Here is a 20414-nt window from a genome sequence, read left to right on the forward strand (position 1 = left end):
TGTGTGTGTGTGTGTGTGTGTGTGTGTGTACTGTATATGTGTGTGACAAGGAGGGGTGAGAGGTAGGAGAATGAAGTAGCCACTGCTGGCAGCTTTAGAAGCTTGAGGCAAAATTCCAATCCTGATGTGACACCAATCGTTAGCCGAAGGTAATTAGCTTTGAGGATCACCCTGAATTTATTCCTGCTTGGCTGCCAGTATAAAGAGGTGCAGTTAGTCTCCCAATAGTGTTCAATGGCTGTGGAGAGGACCTCATCTAGTTTGCAAACCCGACTTCATCAAAGCTGGAATGGCCTGCCACCAGACATCTCTGTGTGAGTCTAGCGCCTGTCTGAAGAGGGGCACACATCACTGTGTCCTCTTTCCTCATAATGCTTCTCCTTGAAAACCCGCCCCCACCTTTACCAGGAGGAATACAGGCTTTTCTCTACCAGGAGAAATACAGGCTTCTCTTTAACTCAGTGGGCCTTATTTCTGAGTCGACCCCAACGTTGACCTCCCCGTCAAAAAAAAGGACACAAAATCTGCTGAGCCAAGGAGATTGAACGCCTCACTCAGCGCTGCTGTCATGATACTCATTTCATGCTGTCAGAAGAGGAGGTGTTCTGAAAGTTCAGGTCAACTCCATCCCATCAGGATAACATGGAGGAAAATGAGAAAAAGGGGACATACTGTACTTGTAGATCTCTCAGATTAGTATTGGTACAAGAATGAGACCAGACAAGGCTGTATAGGTTTGTTATAGGAAAAGCAGAGAGTGTTTTCTCAGTGTATACTAGGTCATGGTTTTGTAGATTTTGGAACGCTCATTGTGTGGTCCTTTCAACGCGAATATGATCAGCTGACCCATTCTTTCAGGAACTCCCACCGAACTGGAATCACAAGACCAAAAAGCCCTCCAGACACTCCCGGGATTTACCCTGGGTCTCCTGACAACGCCTGATACTTCAAAGTAAACTTTCCCCAAACTGTGCCACAGCTGTTTGACGAGAAGAAAAAAATATGGTCAAATTTCCACCCCAATATTGAAGTTGTACCAATGGTGTGTGGAGAATGGGCCTATTTACACCTGCAATGACACTGAAAAGATCTCAAAATTTTTAAAAAATCAGCAAATATAACATTGCCTCTCGCTATGCAATTGGGTTATACACAAGCCCTCAAAGGAGAATATACGCTATTATGTTTTGGCAGTTGACACTGATTATAAAATGATACAATGCAAAGACTTCGGGAGCAAAATTAAAGAAAATGAACCACTGGGGGAACACACTGATTTATTTATTTAGAAAATAATTACATTTCCCACAGCAATATACACCTCATTAAATGAAAATGGGAAAAAATAGTTATTGTTGTTTAAGCGGTGCAGCCACTTCTATGCATGATATGTCTGTCCGTCCATCCGTGTGTCTGTTCTTAGCATGATATTTACATCAACCAACCAGAAGAGGGCAGTAGGGATTGCTCATAAACCTTACTTACCGCTTACTTCACCACCTGGTTATGATTTTCAATCCACTCATCACTCGTCTTCCCACACCACCCCCTCCTCATATAAGTAACACGGAACACACAATGCTATTCAAAAACACGCACACACACACATACACACAAACACACACACACACAAACACACACACACAAAACCACACACACAAATACACACACACAAACACACACGCACACAAACACACACACAAAACCACACACACAAATACACACACACAGACACACACACACAGGCATGGAGCAGTCATAACAACCTCACTATTAAGTCCAGTCACTCCCCCCGTCACTGCCCTATCTCTGCAAACAAAATCGCATCACAATTTGTGAAAAGTGGGACATACAAGGGCAAAGACCGCGAATCATCACGTCTCGTTTCAAAAGAAGCGTCTGACCTCTGAAAGGCCACAACTCCTAGCAGCAGTAACATCTCTGGTGAATTCACACAGGAGGAGTTCGCTGCTGCCCTCCAGCATGTAAAGCCAGGGAAAGCTCCGGGGCCTGATTCTATCTGCCCGGAGCTTATAGTCCATACCACGCCTGCCTTGAAGATCTGGTTAAGAGCGTTCCTCTCTTCCTGCTTGCGTCAACTCAAGATCCCCAAAATCTGGAGAAGAGCCCTTGTTGTCCTAATCCCTAAGGCGAATAAGCCTGAAGGGGACCCCTAGAGTTACCGCCCCATCTCTCTGTTATGTATCCCCTTCAAGATCCTCGAGCATCTCATCTACGTCCACGTCGAACCAATCATGGACCTGCTGCTCCCACAGGAGCAGGCCGACTTCTGACGTGGGAGATCGACCGTAGATCAAGTCACTTTGGCACTCAAGACATCGAGGACAGTTTTTCAGCCAAAAAGAAGGCCAGAGCCGTCTTTATAGACCTGACGGCGGCCTACGACATGCCTATGGCACTGCGGCCTCACCTGCAAGCTGCTCCTGCTGCCGGACAGGCACATGGTCAGAATGATCATGGAGCTTGTCCGAAATCGCAGCTTTACCCTCATCAGCAGGAGCGGACAGTGAAGCAGGTTGCGACGCCTTAAGAACGGCATCCCCCAGGGATCTGTCCTGGCCCCCCTCCTTTATAACATCTACACCTACGACCTGCCGAACACAGTCTCCAGGAAGTATGCCTACGCAGACAATCTCGCGCTGGTGTACTCAGCTGGAGACTGGCAGGCCGTGGAGGAGAACTTGAGCCAGGACATGCAGACACTAGCGGCATACCTCCGGAAATGGAGATTGAAGCTCAACGAGGCAAAGATGGTGTCGGCGGCCTTCCACCATAACAACAAGGAAGCCAAACGTGAGCTCCGAATTCACATAGATTGAACACTCCTGCCATGCTGTGCTGAATCAACCTATCTCGGTGTGACACTGGACAGGTCGCTCACGTTCCACCGACACCTCAAGTCACTGTGCAAGAAATTAACAGCTCGTGTGGCATTGACTGGTCCGATCAGACTGGGGTGCCGGTGCAAAAACATTGCGTACGGCAGCCCTAGCCTACTCGACCAGTGAATACTGCGCAGCACTCACACTCGCCTCATCGATCCGCTTATCAACGAAGCCTTGCGCATCATGACAGGATTCCTGCGCCGCACTCCTGTAGACAACCTTCCCATCCTCGCAGGCATCCAGCCTGTTGGCCTCCAACGCACAGGAACCACAGCACGTCTTGCCTGCTGGGCTGTGGAGCCTAACCACCTGCTGCATGACAGGCTCACTGCAACAGCAGAGCCTCCCCGGCGACTCAAGTCGAGACGCCCTTTTGTGCCTGCCGCATGGGATCTCCTGCAGCAATGCGGAGATCTTAACACCTGTGAGGCAGGATGGGCGGACTACATCTGGCATGCGGAGTGGGAGGCGAACACCTCCAGACTCCGTGATTTCATCCCGGACGCCGGTCCTACCCCACCGGAATGGACTTACCCAGACTGGCGTGGAAGAGGCTTTATCATCTCTGGACCGGCGTCGGACACTTCCGCTCATTGATGCATAGATGGGGCTTGGCATCCTGTGCGGCGTGCGAGTGTGGCGCTGAGTAACAAACCGCAGACCACCTCATCCAGGACTGTCCGATAATCGGACACCCAACGGAATTCGTGGCCTGATGGCCGTGGATGACGAAACAGTGACGTGGCTCCTGGAGGTGTGCCCGGATATATAGCCCGGGGGGACCCCCTCACCCAGGCTCGGGGCGGTAGCCTCGGTAGGCCCCGAGCCTGGGGGGAGAGGACGAACCGACCTTACCCAAACGACGAAGAGGACACACACACAAACAAACACAAAAACAAACACACACACACACACAGACGCACAAACACACAGACACACACAGACACGCAGACACACACACACACACACACACACAAAGACACACATTTCCCTCCTTCTGTGGTCTCAGACAAATGAGCAGCCAACATAGTGGGATCAAATCAAATCCGGAGTCAAATGAACATATTGGTGAACGACTCACTTAGCAGGGCCCACGCTTCTCTCACTGTTCAGCCCCACTCCTCCAGAGTTGCATAACTTTGCATCTCTGTTTGCTGTTTTGGAATGCACCATGTCAAAGGTAGGGTACAGCAGATAAACTGGCAAAGCAATCTACACAGCCCAGAAATAACCATATCACTCTCTTTTTTTAAAGCCATTATTTGATACATTTCCTAATATAAAGTTTTCTTGTAAGGTTTTCTTAAACCTTTTCTTTTTTCTCTGTTCAACTGCTCTTTTCTTCATTTCTGTTGTGATGATAATTTGCTGTGTTAGAATTCAATATAGCTTTCATTTCATCTTTCATAGCCCCAGTGAAAGAAATGAAAAAACGATTAATTCCAATCCTTCGACATCATGAAGTTATGGTATCCCTGTGTTACACTCGGTGGTATCCCTGTGTTAAACTCGGTGGTATCCCTGTGTTAAGCTAGGAGGTTTCCACCACTGATGAACTTTGACCCTGCTCCAATAGTAAAATTGCAACTGTATTCTTTGTGGGGACGGGCTTTCCATGAGAAGTACATTCACAAAGAGATATTCAATAGCCAAGGTCAGACAAAACCGCCTGTCACGTTGGACAGCCAGATGGCAGAGCGCGTATGAATTCCTCTAAAATAGATTAATGCTGGCGTGTTGGAGGGGTGAAAGGTCGTCAGTGTGAACAAACAATGACTTTAACTCCCTTTGAGTCGGGTCGCAACTTACAGAATGAGCCCGAGCGTGGAGGGGGGGGTGGGGTGGGTTCAGGCACCGAGTGTGAAGACAAGGACTAAAAGGTCAGGAGTATTAGCAGAACATCTAGACTCTCACCTCAGTCCGGAGGAGAGGGAGGGAGGGAGGCCGGACTCTAACACAGGCTCCACAACCAGCTTTTGTTCTCCACATAACAAGGGGAAAAAAGGCAACTGTCACGGAGCACTAAAAGAAGAAATCTTTAATCACCGTCTTGAAAAGAGCTATTGAGTGGGGCGGTGTCTCCCCTCTTCTCTGAACTGTCTGTCAGCCTTATGCGGCGGGATTTGGGGTTGCCACTGAGGGGTGACTGGTGAGCCTGTGGGATGGGATGAGGGTTTTGGTGTGTGTGTGTGTGTGTGTGTGTGTGTGTGTGTGTGTGTGTGTGTGTGTGTGTGTGTGTGTGTGTGTGTGTGGATGAATGGGAGATGGGAGGGTTTGTACTGGGGAGTGGTGGGGTGGGGTGCAAAGGAGGGTGTGTGTGTGTGTGTGTGTGTGTGTGTGTGTAGGGGGGGATTATGCACAAAAACCAAAAAAAATCTGTCCAAAAATGAGTCAAGTAGAACGCTCCCTGCTTGACTACCATGTGAGACCAAGCTGGTATGCCGGCACTTTTCCCACAATCCTTCTTTGTCGGCTGGCGTGTCAGTGGGGCCGATGCAGAGTGAGGGAGCAGGACGAGCCCCTGATCACTCGGAGGAGGAGAGAGGGGCGATGGCGGGTAGCGGATATGGTCCCTTGTCCTCTACAAAAAAAAGGCTCAAATCTCTCCATCTCATTTACATGGGATTGAATTCAAGGCAAAATGCTCCACTTCTTCTTCTTTTTTCCCCATTATCCCTCCATCTCTCTGGTTTCTTTGATTCTTATTGTGTTTGAAGAGGCAGGAGTACATAGAAGAAGTCTTTGATCCAGTCAGGCTCCCCCTGCGATGAACTGCGCCAGTCCCCTGGCCTTCCCAGGATGCTCTCAGTCTTTCAGAGCGGAAGGCTACTCGGGCTGCAGACTTTTGGACATTCTATTCTCTGTGTGAACACAAACGGCTAAAAGTGGGTCTTGAATGTAACATTTATGAACTTATTCAACCGTGAAGACTGGCAGAGTTTTTGCCAGTGTATTAAAGGTCTGGTTAGGAATTTTGCATTATATGCCATGTTATAAGGTTATTTATGAAAGACGATTACAAAGTTTTGTCAAACGGTGCACTTCCGAGATATAGCCCATCACTGCTAGCAGACTCAATGGATCCATAGGTGCTTAGACAAAATCCCTCAAAAACACCATAAACTCTAGCAGGCAGAAACTCACCAAGTGAATCGTCACAAAGTATGCTTCAGATCGGGTTTTATTGATCACATTATATCCATTGATTTGTATCGACAAACAAAGCCAGAGATCTTTAGATTCATCCGCATCCCATATTTGTTTTGATCAACAAACACTTCTAACACCATCAATGAAATACCAGTTGCAAAGGAATCCTAGGCTTCTTGACTTGTTGCCAAATTCAAGCGGAAGTTTACAAATGTATGTACTGCGAGATTAAATAGTTCTATGCTTAACTAGAAAGGGTGCTCAGTAAGCATGTAACGGTAACCGCGGTATTACGGTAACCGCAGTATTTTTTGGTCACGCGGTAACCTTGGGACTGGCTCAGTAAAACCGTAGGCTAAACTCACTGTTCTGGACTGGTCAGATGTCTTAGTTATATCGGTGTCATATTTATTCAGTTTGAGTAATTTACGATCGAGCTAGCTAACCAACTTAGCTCAATTGGCTCAGTTGCTGGTTAGCGATGAGAGGCGGAGTCCCAGCCCAGTTGATAACCCTCCGTTGTGGGTTGGGGGGAAGCAACGGTTGGCTGGGATCCTGCCTCTCATAGCTAACCAGCAACTGGTCACGTAGGGCGCATGTAATGGGTTCTAATTTGGCTCGTGCTCCTCCCCTCCACAGATTTTTGTGAAAATGGCTCAGGTAGTTTTGTGTAATCCTGCTTTGTAACGAACGAATAAACGAATGAACGAACAAAATAAAATACCCGACTGAAAAAATAATACATCCTCCGCCCCCCAATTTTTTTTTTGTCAGAACATCAGTGACCACTCGGTGAGTTTCCTGTCTTTGAAAACTAGAGTTGATGGTGTTTTAGAGGGATTTTGTCTATGCACCTATGGATCCATTGAGTGTGTTAGAAGCAATATCTCGAGAGGACACCGTTTGACGAAACTTTGATATCGGCCATTGTATATGATTGTAAATAACATTTTAACATGGCTTGTAATGCTAAATTATGAACCTGTCCTTTAATGTGGAATGTGAGTGAGTATTCTGCTTTCTATGTTCTCCATGTACCCTGTGACAAGACCAAAGACAAATTTCCAACCTTGGTTGAACAATAATGTTGTATCTTATCTTATCTTTAGAAGGTTGTTGAAAGAGTTCTAAGGCTCCAGTCAGGTAATTGAAATCGGGAGGAAAAGACTTTCAATCGATTCCTGTACGTTAGTTTATTCATTCGTTTCTTCATTAGCCGAGCATACACTTAGTAACCTGACACGCCAGCTGGTATGTTCCACACAACCATCTGGGAACTCTTTGCTGGAAATTGTTTGGAGAAGCGCATGCACTTTAAAAAATACTGCAGCAGGAAGAAAAAGGCTTTATTTGTTACACTGAATTCCAACACACACGTGCAATGGCCAACAAAGGAACACACACACACACACATACACACACATATATATTAGGGTCGCCCGGCAAAATGGGTTTTCTACCTTTGACCCATCCTGTGCTGTCATTCCTCCAAGGGCCGCCAGTAACAGTGGGCGCCTCCAGGGGCCGCACCTGGAGACTAATCAGTGGGCTCTGTCCAAACCTGTTCAGGTCCAAACGTCTGTCTGGGTAATACTACCCTTCATTAACATCTCAGGGCCTCTGTCAACACACCCTGGAGATAGACTACTGAAACACACCACTCTGGTGACAGACTACTGAAACACCATCCTGGAGATAGACTACTGAAACACACTACCCTGGAGATAGACTGAAACACACTACCCTGGAGATAGACTGAAACACACTACCCTGGAGATAGACTGAAACACACTACCCTGGTGATAGTCTACTGATAGACTACTGAAACACACCACCCTGGTGATAGACTGAAACATACTACCCTGGTGATAGACTGATAGACTGAAACACTATCCTTGTGATAGTCTACTGATAGACTACTGAAACACACCACCCTGGTGATAGACTGAAACACGCCGCCCTGGTGATAGACTGAAACACACTACCCTGGTGATAGACTGAAACACACTACCCTGGTGATAGACTGAAACACACTACCCTGGTGATAGACTGAAACACACTACCCTGGTGATAGACTGAAACACACTATCCTGGTGATAGACTGAAACACACTATCCTGGTGATAGACTGAAACACACTATCCTGGTGATAGACTGAAACATGCCGCCCTGGTGATAGACTGAAACACACTATCCTGGTGATTGACTGAAACACACTATCCTGGTGATAGACTGAAACATGCCGCCCTGGTGATAGACTGATACACACTACCCTGGTGATAGACTGAAACACACTATCCTGGTGATTGACTGAAACACACTACCCTGGAGATAGACTGAAACACACTACCCTGGTGATAGACTGAAACACACTACTCTGGTGATAGACTGAAACACACGATCCTGGTGATAGACTGATAGACTGAAACACACTACCCTGGTGATAGACTGAAACACGCCGCCCTGGTGATAGACTGAAACACGCCGCCCTGGTGATAGACTGAAACACACGATCCTGGTGATAGACTGAAACACACTACCCTGGTGATAGACTGAAACACACTACCCTGGTGATAGACTGCTGACACACACCTCTGGTAATAGTCTACTGAAACCCACCACCACAAACAACAAGATGTTTCACAGTGGTTTTGTCAGTCAGCCAAGGCAAGAAAGTTATTGGAGCTATTGGAGCTTGTGAATGCCTTGTACTATCCCTCCAACAATAATACATCCTTGAGTGAGACCCATTAAGGCAAATATGCACTGACGATAAGCGAGAAAACATGGAATCTGTGAGGGGCGTAGAATTGAGGGTGCCATTACTGGAAAGTGAGTGTAGGGAGCATTTACATTTTAATTGATATACCTGTCTATTTTTTCATGCAGAAGATTTCGTGAGTTTCTCCCAGCCCAGGCCCCAGCATAAAGTTTATCTACACAGAGGATGAATGGGGCTTCGGGAAGGTAGGCTCCCCTTCTCTAATCAGACAAGCGCTTTGGCCTTAAAGAAAACATCTTAACGCCATCAACATAAAGATTGATCTCACTAATAATCATTACCCACTTTGCTAAGTGAATGTGTGACACGGTAAGAGGCAGAGTGAGTGAGTGAGTGAGTGAGTGAGTGAGTGAGTGAGTGAGTGAGTGAGTGAGTGAGTGAGTGAGTGAGTGAGTGAGTGAGTGAGTGTGAGGGTGTGTGTGTGCGTGTATGTGTTTGTGTGCGTGCGTGCGTGTTTGTGCGTGTGTGTGCGTGCGTGTGTGTGTGTGTGTCCCTCTACTGCCTCTCTCACAGATCTTTTCAGTGGCGGCCTCCTTTGTTCTGCGACTTCCTTTGAGGCCTCTGGAGTCTTCTCCTCTCCCAAGTCTTTGTGTCGGAGATGAAAAGGGCGCCGTTTATTATGTCTCCCGGTGGCGTCCCAGCAGCCAGGCGCAGGCCGACCACTCAGGCATAGAGAGCAAGGTCAGGAGCAGGACTGCTCAGAGGGGAAGACGGGAGGGCCGGGAAGGGAAGAGGGGGATGCTATGAGGCAGGGGAGTAAGGATGGAGAGGTAGAGAGAAGGATATAAAGGAGGCAAGCAAGAGATAGCATCTCAGCCTCTCTCCCCTCTGGGGGCTGGCTTTGACCTCTGTGCAGGTGTGTGTGTGTGTGAGAGAGAGAAAGAGCGTGTTCGTCTGTCCAGGGACTATCACCTTGCATCTAGTATCCTCAAACACAGGGGTGGCTTGTAGAGCGATGCCTGAGGCCAAATAATGGAATAGTTGTCCATGCTACACATTATTTTCCTGCACTTTTGAACTCTATACACTCATAATCATACCTCGTGCTTTAGAGCAACCTAAAACAAATGGACAGTTACGTCCATAAATATTTAGACATTGACATTATTTTCATCATGTTGGCCCTGTACACCACCACAATGGATTTTAAATTAAACAATTAAGATGTCCTTGAAGTGCAGACTTTCAGCTTTAATTTGAGGGATTTTCATCCAAATCAAGTGAACGGTGTAGGAATTACAAACAATTTCATACATGGTCCCCCCCTTTTTAAGGGACCAAAAGTATTTGTACAACTGGCTGCTCAGCTGTTGCCAAGTGTGTGTTAATCCCTCATTATTTCATTTACAAGGAGCAGATAAAAGGTCTAGAGTCATTTTAAGTGTAGTACTTGCATTTGGAATCTGTTGCTGTCAACTCTCAGTATGAAATCCAAAGAGCTGTCAGTATCAGTTAGGCAAGCCATCATTAGTCTGAATAATCAAAACAGACCAAGATGCAATCAAGAGCAAACTAGAGTGTCCCTGCGGTTGTTTCTAACAAAAAGGAGACTGAAGGACCGAGTTGCAGAACACAAAAATGCCGTCCGCATCAAGAACACCGATAACGCAATGGCACTACATTACATGAAATTCACAATTTTTATGAATTTTAATAATAGGCCCACATTTCAAGGAGAGTTGTAATCTGAAATAGGAGAATGTTGACATTGTAATCTGTAACAGGTGATGTTGATGCTGTAATCTATAATAGGAGAATGTAAACGCTCAGAAAATTATTCTGTAGCCACTTGGTTGTACCTGTATACTAGTACCCATGAGGAGAACGATTGATGTATTTGATATAACTGATAAATGTATGTATTATTTCCATGTTCTGTTTCGACCAATAAGATTGCAGAGTAATGGGAAAACACCCTCCCACCTCATTAGTTCCTACAGCATATAGGTGTGTAGGCCTACATGGCTGACAGATGACCCTCATGAAGACTTATGAAGGTCGCAACACATTGGTCTTTTAACATTTTTCCAAATTAAATAAAGGCATTTTAACTTCATACACCTGGTGTGCCATGGACTAAGTTTGAAGAGCTGCATTTTTACACCTACTTGTTTTTGAGAGTTTACCTATGCAGCGACCTAGACAAACATTACAAATAGCCTAATGCGCCTGAAGAGTTCAACGAGCACCCAGGAACAACCACCCTGAAGACCCAGTAGCGCTTCCTCTTCAGTCTTCATCAAAACAAACACATGAGAGAGACAGCAAAAACATTAGGTGTGGCCAAATCAACTGTTTGGTACATTCTTAAAAAGAAAGAACGCACTGGTGAGCTCAGCAACACCAAAAGACCTGGAAGACCACGGAAAACATAGGACAAACAATTGTGTGTTGTGGATGACTGAAGAATTATTTCCCTGGTGAAGAAAGACCCTTTCATAACAGTTGGCCAGATCAGGGACACTAGTTGAGAAGACAGTTGCAGTAGACGCCTGTCAGAGCATCACCAGGGACGAAACCCGGCGTCTGGTGATATCTATGGCTTCCAGACTTCAGGCTGTCATTGACTGCATAGGATTTGCAACCAAAATATTAAAAATGACAATATGATTTATGATTATGTTAGTTTGTCAAATTATTTTGGTCCCTTAAAAAGAGGGGTAGCACATATAAAATGTGTTGTAATTCTTACACTGTTTACCTGATTTAGATGCAAATACGCTCAAATTAAAGCTGCGCTTAAAGCAAATAATGATTCATTTCAAATCCATTGTGGTGGTGTAGAGAGCCAAAATGATGAAAATTGTGTCAATGTCCAAATATTTATGGACCTAACTGTATTACGTATATTCTGATGCAAGGTATACATAAAAATACCCAGCTAAAATTGACTATAGCAATTAAAGCGAATGACAAAAATGAATAAAACTGTAAAGCATTGTAGAACCTTTCCATATCCTTATTTTCAGAGGTGTATTTGGGAAGATAAGTAGATTTGATTTGTATAGGAAAATATTACAGGCAAGGGGAATGCCAGAATCTGCTATTCATTTAATCACTTTCTTATGGTTGATTTACAAAGCCAATAATACCGTCATGATTCCAAAACACAGCTCAAAATAACTAAATAAAGTGAACTCTCACTTGCCAACTGAACCTAATACTACTCATAGAATTACAGTAGAATTTCATCACATCACATCTGGGGTAAAATCCTAATGATCAACCATGATAATGACTGTCCTCTTGAAATCAGAAAAGACCACCACATTACATACGAATACAGTAGCCTAAAAGTGCTACTCTCTCTGTGACGTCCTCCTAGTCCACCGTATCTCCCCTCACTTATTTTGAAAATATTACTTTATGAAGAATGACTGTTCAGTGTCTGTTCAGAGAATGATGACAAGCACTCCTGAGCCCTGAAAGATTCACAGGGGGTCTTGGGACGCAACCTGGACAAGACAGTAAGGAGCACATTATGTACCCCAGAATCATGTCCCATCCTTGTTCTACAGCATAGCAATCCTGCTGTGGTGCTGGAGTGACTACTGAAAAGTAGTCTGAAAGATGACTCATTTGATGGCTTTGAAAAAAGATCCAATGCTGAACGATGCCAGAGAAAACTAGAATTACAACATCACTTGAGCAGTTTTCTCTTCATTGAAATGCAGAGAATCCAAGTCAGGCCACGCGGTCCCACTGAGTTGCATTTGGAATAAATCCATTTCCATCTTCACTCTTTCTTTCTCTGTCTCTTTTACATTTCAGATTTCTATGCTTCAGTCACTGGATTTCCAGCGCATCCACCATTTCTTGGAGACGATTTCTCCCGGATCCAGCTGTGCCACTCAATGGCATTCATTCCCCTTGTTGGCTTGCTTCTCCACATTTCTTGGAGTGCGGCAAATTGTCGTCGACATGAGTCAGCTGGAATTACCTAATGTAAAATCCTTTTCATAGGCCGGGCTGGTTTTCGGATGTTTGCGTTTGTGTCACACTGGAGTTTAACAGAAGTAATTGGGAAAGCATAAGCTGACTATCCGGGGTGACACTCAGTGGGATACGCACCTGGAGACGCTCAACTCCACTCAGGGTAGCAGGCAGTAGGAATACTCTTAGGGCCTGACAAGAGAAAACCGGAGGAGTTTTAGGAGTATTATTTGTGACTCCAGGGTATATTGGCTGTTTCATGCACCATTTGCTCCTAAACTTAGGCTACTTCTTAGCTCGTCAGTTCTTGGCTGGGCTACCATTTATTGTCAAGGCGGTACTGGCGCCCTTAGAAAACCCTACTTATCTCAGTAAGCCACACTCTCTGTCCTGTCTCAAACGATGATGTGGGTGATCACAGGTATTATCAAACTCTGATATAAACTTTGATAAACTTCATCATCTTGATTGCACTCCGCTGTGAACATCAACACTAGCTCTGGTTCAGGGTGTTAGTGAGGCGGGAGCTCTCCCTTGCGCCCTGCCAAGGACCATATTTCTCCATTATCTGTTAATACTCAGTCTGCTCTTCAGTACTATCGACAGATAATTAGGCCAGAGCACTGGCGGTGCGAGGCCCTATTGAAATTGTAAGGATTATTCTCCTTCTCCTACCTTCTTCTTCTTTTCCCCAAACAAATGCCTTTTTGGCAGCCTAAACATCGATGAAAACGCATGAAGCTCTGCAGATACGTCAGTCCCGGTGAAAATGTTGATATTTCATGGGTGATGGAAATGGGCGTGGCAAAAGGACCCTGGAAAATTTAAAATGGCAAGCCCCACCTTTCAGTTTGATGGAGGTGAACTGTGGGCATATGTAGTTCATCGAGACACACTACAATGTCTCTTGGAGCTATACCCAACATCCAACAGGAAGTCAGCTATTTTGCTGTTAATGTGCCATTTTGTCCTTGTTTTTACCATTTCCATGCCTCTTACTTTAACAAACTCCTCCTACAGATTTCATCCGATCAACTTCATATTTGGTCAGCTTCATCTTAAGACCTTTGTGATCAAAAGTTATTTAAAAAAAAAAAAAAGAAGAGTTTTCACCAAACACCCTTGCCGTGCCCCACCAAATTTGGACATTTCACCATAAAACAGTAAGTCCTCATAACTCCTCCATACATTATCCAATTTGTCCGATATTTCTCAGGCTTCATGAAGGTTCTGTCCTGAACACAGTATTGTGTCATATTGGTAAAACAGGGGCAGACTGGCCATTGGGAGCACCGGGGGTTTTGCGGTGGCCTGGCATGCCAACTGGCCTGGCCCGCGGCGAATGGCCCGCCCATTCAGTCCTCATAACTCCTACATACGTTATCCAATTTACACCAAATTGCTCAATCTTGATGAAGGTCGCATCCTGAACACATCTGTGCGTCAGCATTGAGTCATACTTATAGCGCCACCTACTGCTTACAGGAAGTCCTCATAACTCCTACTTACATTATCCAATTTACCCCAAATTGCTCACGCTTGATGAAGGTCGTGTCCTGAACACATCTGTAAGTCAGAATTGAGTCATACTTATAGTGCCGCCTACAGGTCAAGCAGGAAGTCATCATAACTCCTACATACATTGTCTGATTTACACATCATTTCTCACGCTTCATCAAGGTACCGTCCTGAACACATCTATGCGTCGGTATTGAGTCACGCTTAGAGCACCACCTACTGGTGACAGGAAGTTTCTCTCAGTACTGAACACTGAAATAGCACACCCTTTAACGGCACTGCACCCCGACACGCGTGGGTGCGAGGGCCCGCTCACTGCTGCTCGCAACCCTAGTTTATTTTTGTTACTCACTCTTTTGTTGATCATGTTTGTCCACCGCTATTTAATATCGGGGTCATGTGTTCTGTGGTTACTCGCCACTCACCAAAGTGATGATGGTTTTAGAGTAATGAAGGCATTTTCTCAGAGGTGGCTTGACTTTCCGTCCTCCTCCTTTTGTATAAAAAGTACTTTTTTGCATTTAAAAAAGCACATATCCACTAGCCTGGCCTCACCATCCTGATCATGTGATCTCTCCACAATAGAGAAACAGAAAGTCAGATCATGTGATCGGGATGGTGAGGCCAGGCAGTGGATATGTGCTCCGCCACCTCGGAGAAAAGGCTTCCTTCGTTCGAAAACCCTCATCACTTCGGTGAGTGGCAAGTAACCAAAGGTAAGCCACCATGACTCCGATATTAAATAGCGGTGGACAAACATGATCAACTAAATGGATTGGATGAACAGGATCGAGAATATAGGCTATGGACAGGTTTAAGCACTGTGTGTTTAAGAACCTAAGATGTCAACTGCTAAGGATTTGCAACTGTATTACATATATCCAGATGCCAGGTATAAATAAAGCATTGTAGAAGCTTTCCTTATCCATCACAGCTGCCCTAGAGTCAGCCCAGAGTCAGAGCTGCCCTAGAGTCAGAGCTGCCCTAGAGTCTATCTGTTTGTTACTAGGCAGAAATCTGGTGAGCTGCAGGAGTTTACAGAAGGACAGTCTTAGGGCGCCACCTGGTGGCCTTCCTGCCCTCTATTCACAAACAGCCTTTTAGAAGAAAGCTTTGTACATCAGAATAGGTGGATAGAGGAGCATATATGTGTCGTTTTAAACCCACTCATAATGTGAAATAAAAGTAGACTTTCATGGGAAGGCATTTCCTATCCTAAAATCAACCATCAGAAGAGTATTGTCCTCACAATTGAGTTGTTTTATTTGAAAACAGCTAAATGGAAACAGATCCCACCACCACAGAGGACAAGCCCCAAAGCATTCACACTGCACTCACAAGTCTTCACTTCAACATAGAAAAATAATCACCAATTCCAAATTCACCCTTAACCCCCTAATACCTATGCACTTGTGTACAGTAAGGTCTAAGCATTTTTGATATGTGTAACATGCGGTGCATGCTTCATCTTGCCCAGGCTGGTGCTTACACATATCCACTCTGTTCAGATTCCATTCTTTTCATAAGTGCATAGGAATTAGGCCGAGGAATGACAATGTTTGGCATTTATGTACACACTTTGGCCCCATTTATGTCACACTTTGGCCCCATTTATGTCACACTTTGGCCCCATTTTCAACACGATCCCCTGCGCATCATGCAGGGCAGTTTTGACAAAAAATGATATTGCTCACTGACACAGACAGGAGGGCAAAAACAAATTACAAGACAAAAGTCAAAACTGCATTGACATTTTTACAGCAAAACTTACCATTACAAATGATGATATTTTAACATATCATTTAAAAAGCTATGTGAACTTTCATACTATTATAGAAAGCAACGTTTCCTATGAAACCAAAGCTTCACACTGTGTGAAAGGAATGTATCATCCCAAATCAGAGAAAGATTAAGAACGTGATTTGTCAGTTTGAAACCATTAAGAGGAGCTCAGGATCAACTGTTTACAGAATTAACAGTTTCAACAGGCAAAAATGTATAATTGAAGATATGCATTATTTATACCTTGTGCAGTTTGGTCAATTATGAACTAATCCCACAGTGTTTTATGAATAATTTATGACAAACTACTTCATCCAGATTGCCGTCTCCTCCAACATGTGCAGGATTTCAGAAATAACATCTTATTTTCTGATAGTCAGGCCAGATTTGTATTTATTTATTACATTGCATATTTAGTCAAGATATTAAATCATTTGAGATGTTTTTTATTCCTAGCCTGACTATGAGTCCTGACCTGATCTTTTCAGAGGTATCATGGGAACCGAGAAGGTTGGTGTTTTTAGGGGGAATAACTTGGATACAGAATGAAAATGACCCTTTAAATGTTTAAGTAGCTTGTACCAAACACAGCAAACTTCCTCAGAAATAAATACTTAAATCAAATGCTTAAAGCTCATCTTTCATGAGATGTGTGCAAAAACCAAAAATACAAAATTAAGGTTAATGTATGGTCAGTAAGGCAAGTGTTACGTACTACACGTCTAGACAAAAACACCAAACAGACACTTTCTGCTTTTCCGGTTCAGCCAACATTGCATGTCATCTCCCTGGTAACTATGCGCCAGACTAGTTTGTTTGCTTCCACACTGCAAACAAATCAGCTGATGACGGCGTCTGCAACCTTACAAAATGGAGATCAAGCGAAGACAATTCAGCAACACCCCTATTTCACAACAAAAAGTGTGTGGTTGTTTAAGTTGTGTCGTAATTTAAAACTTGCTCACCAACCATAAATGACCTTCAGCGAACACTCAGTGAACAGCAACTGTGGGTCACTCAGTAGTCCGAGTTCCCAGAAGCTCTCGCTGCGGCGAGAAATTACTCAGAAAGAGATGCCACAGAGCCTTACTGTAGATCAAAGAATTAGGCAAGAATTCAAAGGTGCATCAATTAATTTGAAGAGGGTGTTAGTTGACTATGTGATGTAAAATATAAATTGATGTTTAACTAAGATGAGTAACATGTTATTTTGACTCATAACAAGAGCTCTGCTACAGAAATATAGGTCAACAGTTACATGGGAGGGGTGGGCATTAAATTGTTTCATTGGAATTGCATATTGAAACTTCTTTGTATAGCAGAATGAGATTTAAGTCAAAAGCACATTCTTTGCTGTCACAGATTGTCGATCATTTTTTGGCCTCCACAACTGTCAGTCAGTGAGAGCATTAACCATTATTTAGCATTAGCCAGATTATTTGTTTCTCCTAAAAAACGGACACATCCCCTAACATTCAGGTGCTGGTGCATAGTTCAAACAGGTGGAAAGATTCCAGCTGGCTCAAAAACTGGTCCTCCTTCAGTTTACAGTAGTTAAAGCACACGTTCATCACCGATCACTAGGGAGTGGAATAATATGCCATCAGACAGGTGATCAAGGCGACAGAGAGTAAAGCCTGGCCAAGGCAATGCCATTCAGGGAGGAGAGAAAGGAAAGTTATTTAGAGGATCTGTTACTACATTTTAGAAGCTGGTGGTTTGAAGGAAGCAGAAGGCTACTGTATATATGGAGAAAAAATTGTATCCTGCTGGAATTCCTCTAAGCAGCTTTGGCATCATAATCAGTCCAACTGGTTTGGTACACTTAAAAAATTGTACTTCCCAGTATCTTCTAGGTATAAACTTAATGTATATAATGGTATAAACAAAAATGAGCTTGGTTGCCCAATTCACTTCCTCTACAAGATGGTACACAAATATTCTTTAAAAGACAGTCGTCATTCATTTGTAATTCAGTTTTCCTATTTCCAGGTCCATGACAATATGGAAAAAGATATGCAACAGCAGTTGAAAGATAAGCCACAGGAATTTTTTCACTCAGTCTCCATCCAATGTGCAATCTTCAGCAAGACCACTCATCTGATAAGGAAAGAGAGAGAAAGACAGAGAGTGTGAGAAGAAATTGTTACTCTAAAAAATATCTATAGAAATTGATTAATTGATTAAATTATGACAAACTGTCCAAAGTCTAAGCCAGCTCATCCAAACTATCCATCAGTTGAATCAAATGGAACCATCTTATTGAGTCATAAACTAAGACACAAAATAAAGTTGGTGTATTTGTTCTTAGTTCTTATCAGTGTGGCCCCCTCCTTGAACAGGTGCATGTATTCTATCAATAACTTCTGACACAGAATGCTAAGTAAAATAAATCCTGCCAACTTAGTGTGACAGACAATGCTTAAACACACTCTGCGGTACAGTAGGCTTAAGTGAGTTTCAGAGATAGCTAGTCAGCTCAGCCAGCTCACCTTGTCAGGCTCCTGGCCTCATACACAGTTTCGTCATCATCACTCTCCAGAGCTGCCATCTCCACATTGTCGTCATAATTAGACAGCAAGCCATATTTCTTCTTCTGACTTGGTTTCTTCAGCCTAAACATGACAGATTGTATCACTCACAGATGTTAAAGGAGAATGCTCTTTTTCGACAACCTGGACCTTATTTACGGCATATTATAAGACGTTTGACTCACCGAGATAACTTTTCACATGCCTCTGTAATATGATCTTTAGAAACGTCTTTAGAAACGAAATAAAGCTTCCCCACTTGCTTCAGCACGCATGCGCACAGCGCGCAGACTGGCTATTCTCCTTCTGTAGGCTACACTCACGGCTCACATTCTCTACTCTACGATCGGCTTCACTCATATTCTAAGTCATCTTCTATATCCTTTAAATCGGATAAATATTCAGCCATATTGCACACAATATTCCAGGAACAGAATGTGAGCCACGAGTGTAGCCTACAGACGGAGAATAGCCAGTAAGTGGGGAAGCTTTATTTCGTTTCTAAAGACATTTCTAAAGATCATATTACAGAGGCATGTGAAAACCACAACAAGCCCCCGCTCTATGGAAGCACAACTAGCGATTCATAAAGACAGATTGATGAAAACAACCGTTTCACGGCAGAAAATACATTTTTTAGAAGCTGCATTCTCGGTGCGTTGGATTTTAAATTTATTCTACAGGCCTCCGAATTACACCAAAGTGATCTCGGTGAGTCAAAAGTCTTATAATATTACGTAAATAAGGTCCAGGTTGTCGAAAAAAGAGCGTTCTCCTTTAACTAAAATGACAGTGTCTTCTTCTCATGGTAAGGCTAGTTCCCATAAACGCAGAGGCCATTTTAAGGGTTAAGTTTCTTGTCTTTGAAAATCGAGTTTAACATGTTTTTGAAAGCTTTTTCCCGGTGCTCACCCACGTCCATTGTGTGACCTAAACGGCGGTAGAGCAATTATCAGACTTCTCAAAAATGTTAGTTTTGTCAACGTTTTCATCTGAACCATTGTATATGATCATAAGTAACCTTAAAAAAGGGCTAAACATGCATTTCCCCTGGTTGGGGTTTTATCGGTCGGCGTTTATGGGAACTAGACACTACCCTATTCTTACGGCGGCAGTAAGTACCGTTACCTTTTTCAAGTATTTTAGCCATGAATACTTAATATTTGGGTTATGATTTGCGTTGGTGTAATGTTGTGTAATGTTAATTGACTCACCTCACAGCTCTCACCAGGAAGTACAGCACCCCAATGGTGGTGATCCCAATGAGGACGTATAAGGCCCTTTGAATCATCGTACTATCCTCTTTCAACACGTTGTCTAAACGAGTACCACTGGGCATGATAACGGTGGAGTTATGAGCACCCGTAGTCGTGTGGTTGTCTTGCTTGACGGTGACGGGACTCACGTCGTCAGCTGCCATCGTAGAAAAAGCCCAGAGCATCGCTACGACCACCCTGAAGACTCCTTGAAATAACATTTCCGTTTTGTCAAAGTCCCCTTCAAGTAAAGCTGTAACACAATGCTCGTTGTCTCAATCGAAATGACAGCTGGTTGCTGTGAGCATTTGTTTTCTTACGTGTTAGCTGGACACTTCGTTTCGTTTTGAGATGCACTAGCAGAAAGCTAACCGTTATCAGGAACTTCAGGCTTCCGGGGTGGCGTGTACATGTGTCACTATAAATTGTGTCCGGGAGGGAACCCGCCGCCTAAGGTGTCGTTGAGTATTCATTTTGTTTAGAGAAAAATATTTCCTCTTGAACTCTAGTCTCCGACGTGATACTGGATATCAAATACTATTTATGGATATACCAAA

General features: G+C 44.0%; 1 protein-coding gene across 1 annotated transcript; it reads right to left on the reverse strand.

Annotated features, from left to right (window-relative positions):
• Positions 1–15578: 15578 nt before the first annotated feature.
• Positions 15579–20241, reverse strand: fam174c (family with sequence similarity 174 member C). The gene is made up of 3 exons (XM_084436255.1): positions 19816–20241; positions 18563–18685; positions 15579–18170 (listed from the first exon to the last, which is right to left on the reverse strand). The coding sequence occupies exons 1-3, from the start codon at positions 20076–20078 to the stop codon at positions 18167–18169; spliced, it is 390 nt and encodes a 129-aa protein (XP_084292381.1). The 5' UTR covers positions 20079–20241; the 3' UTR covers positions 15579–18166.
• Between the last annotated feature and the right edge of the window lie 173 nt (positions 20242–20414).

The sequence above is a fragment of the Borostomias antarcticus genome (genome assembly GCF_949987555.1).
Source record: "Borostomias antarcticus genome assembly, chromosome: 3".
Lineage (NCBI taxonomy): Eukaryota > Metazoa > Chordata > Actinopteri > Stomiiformes > Stomiidae > Borostomias > Borostomias antarcticus.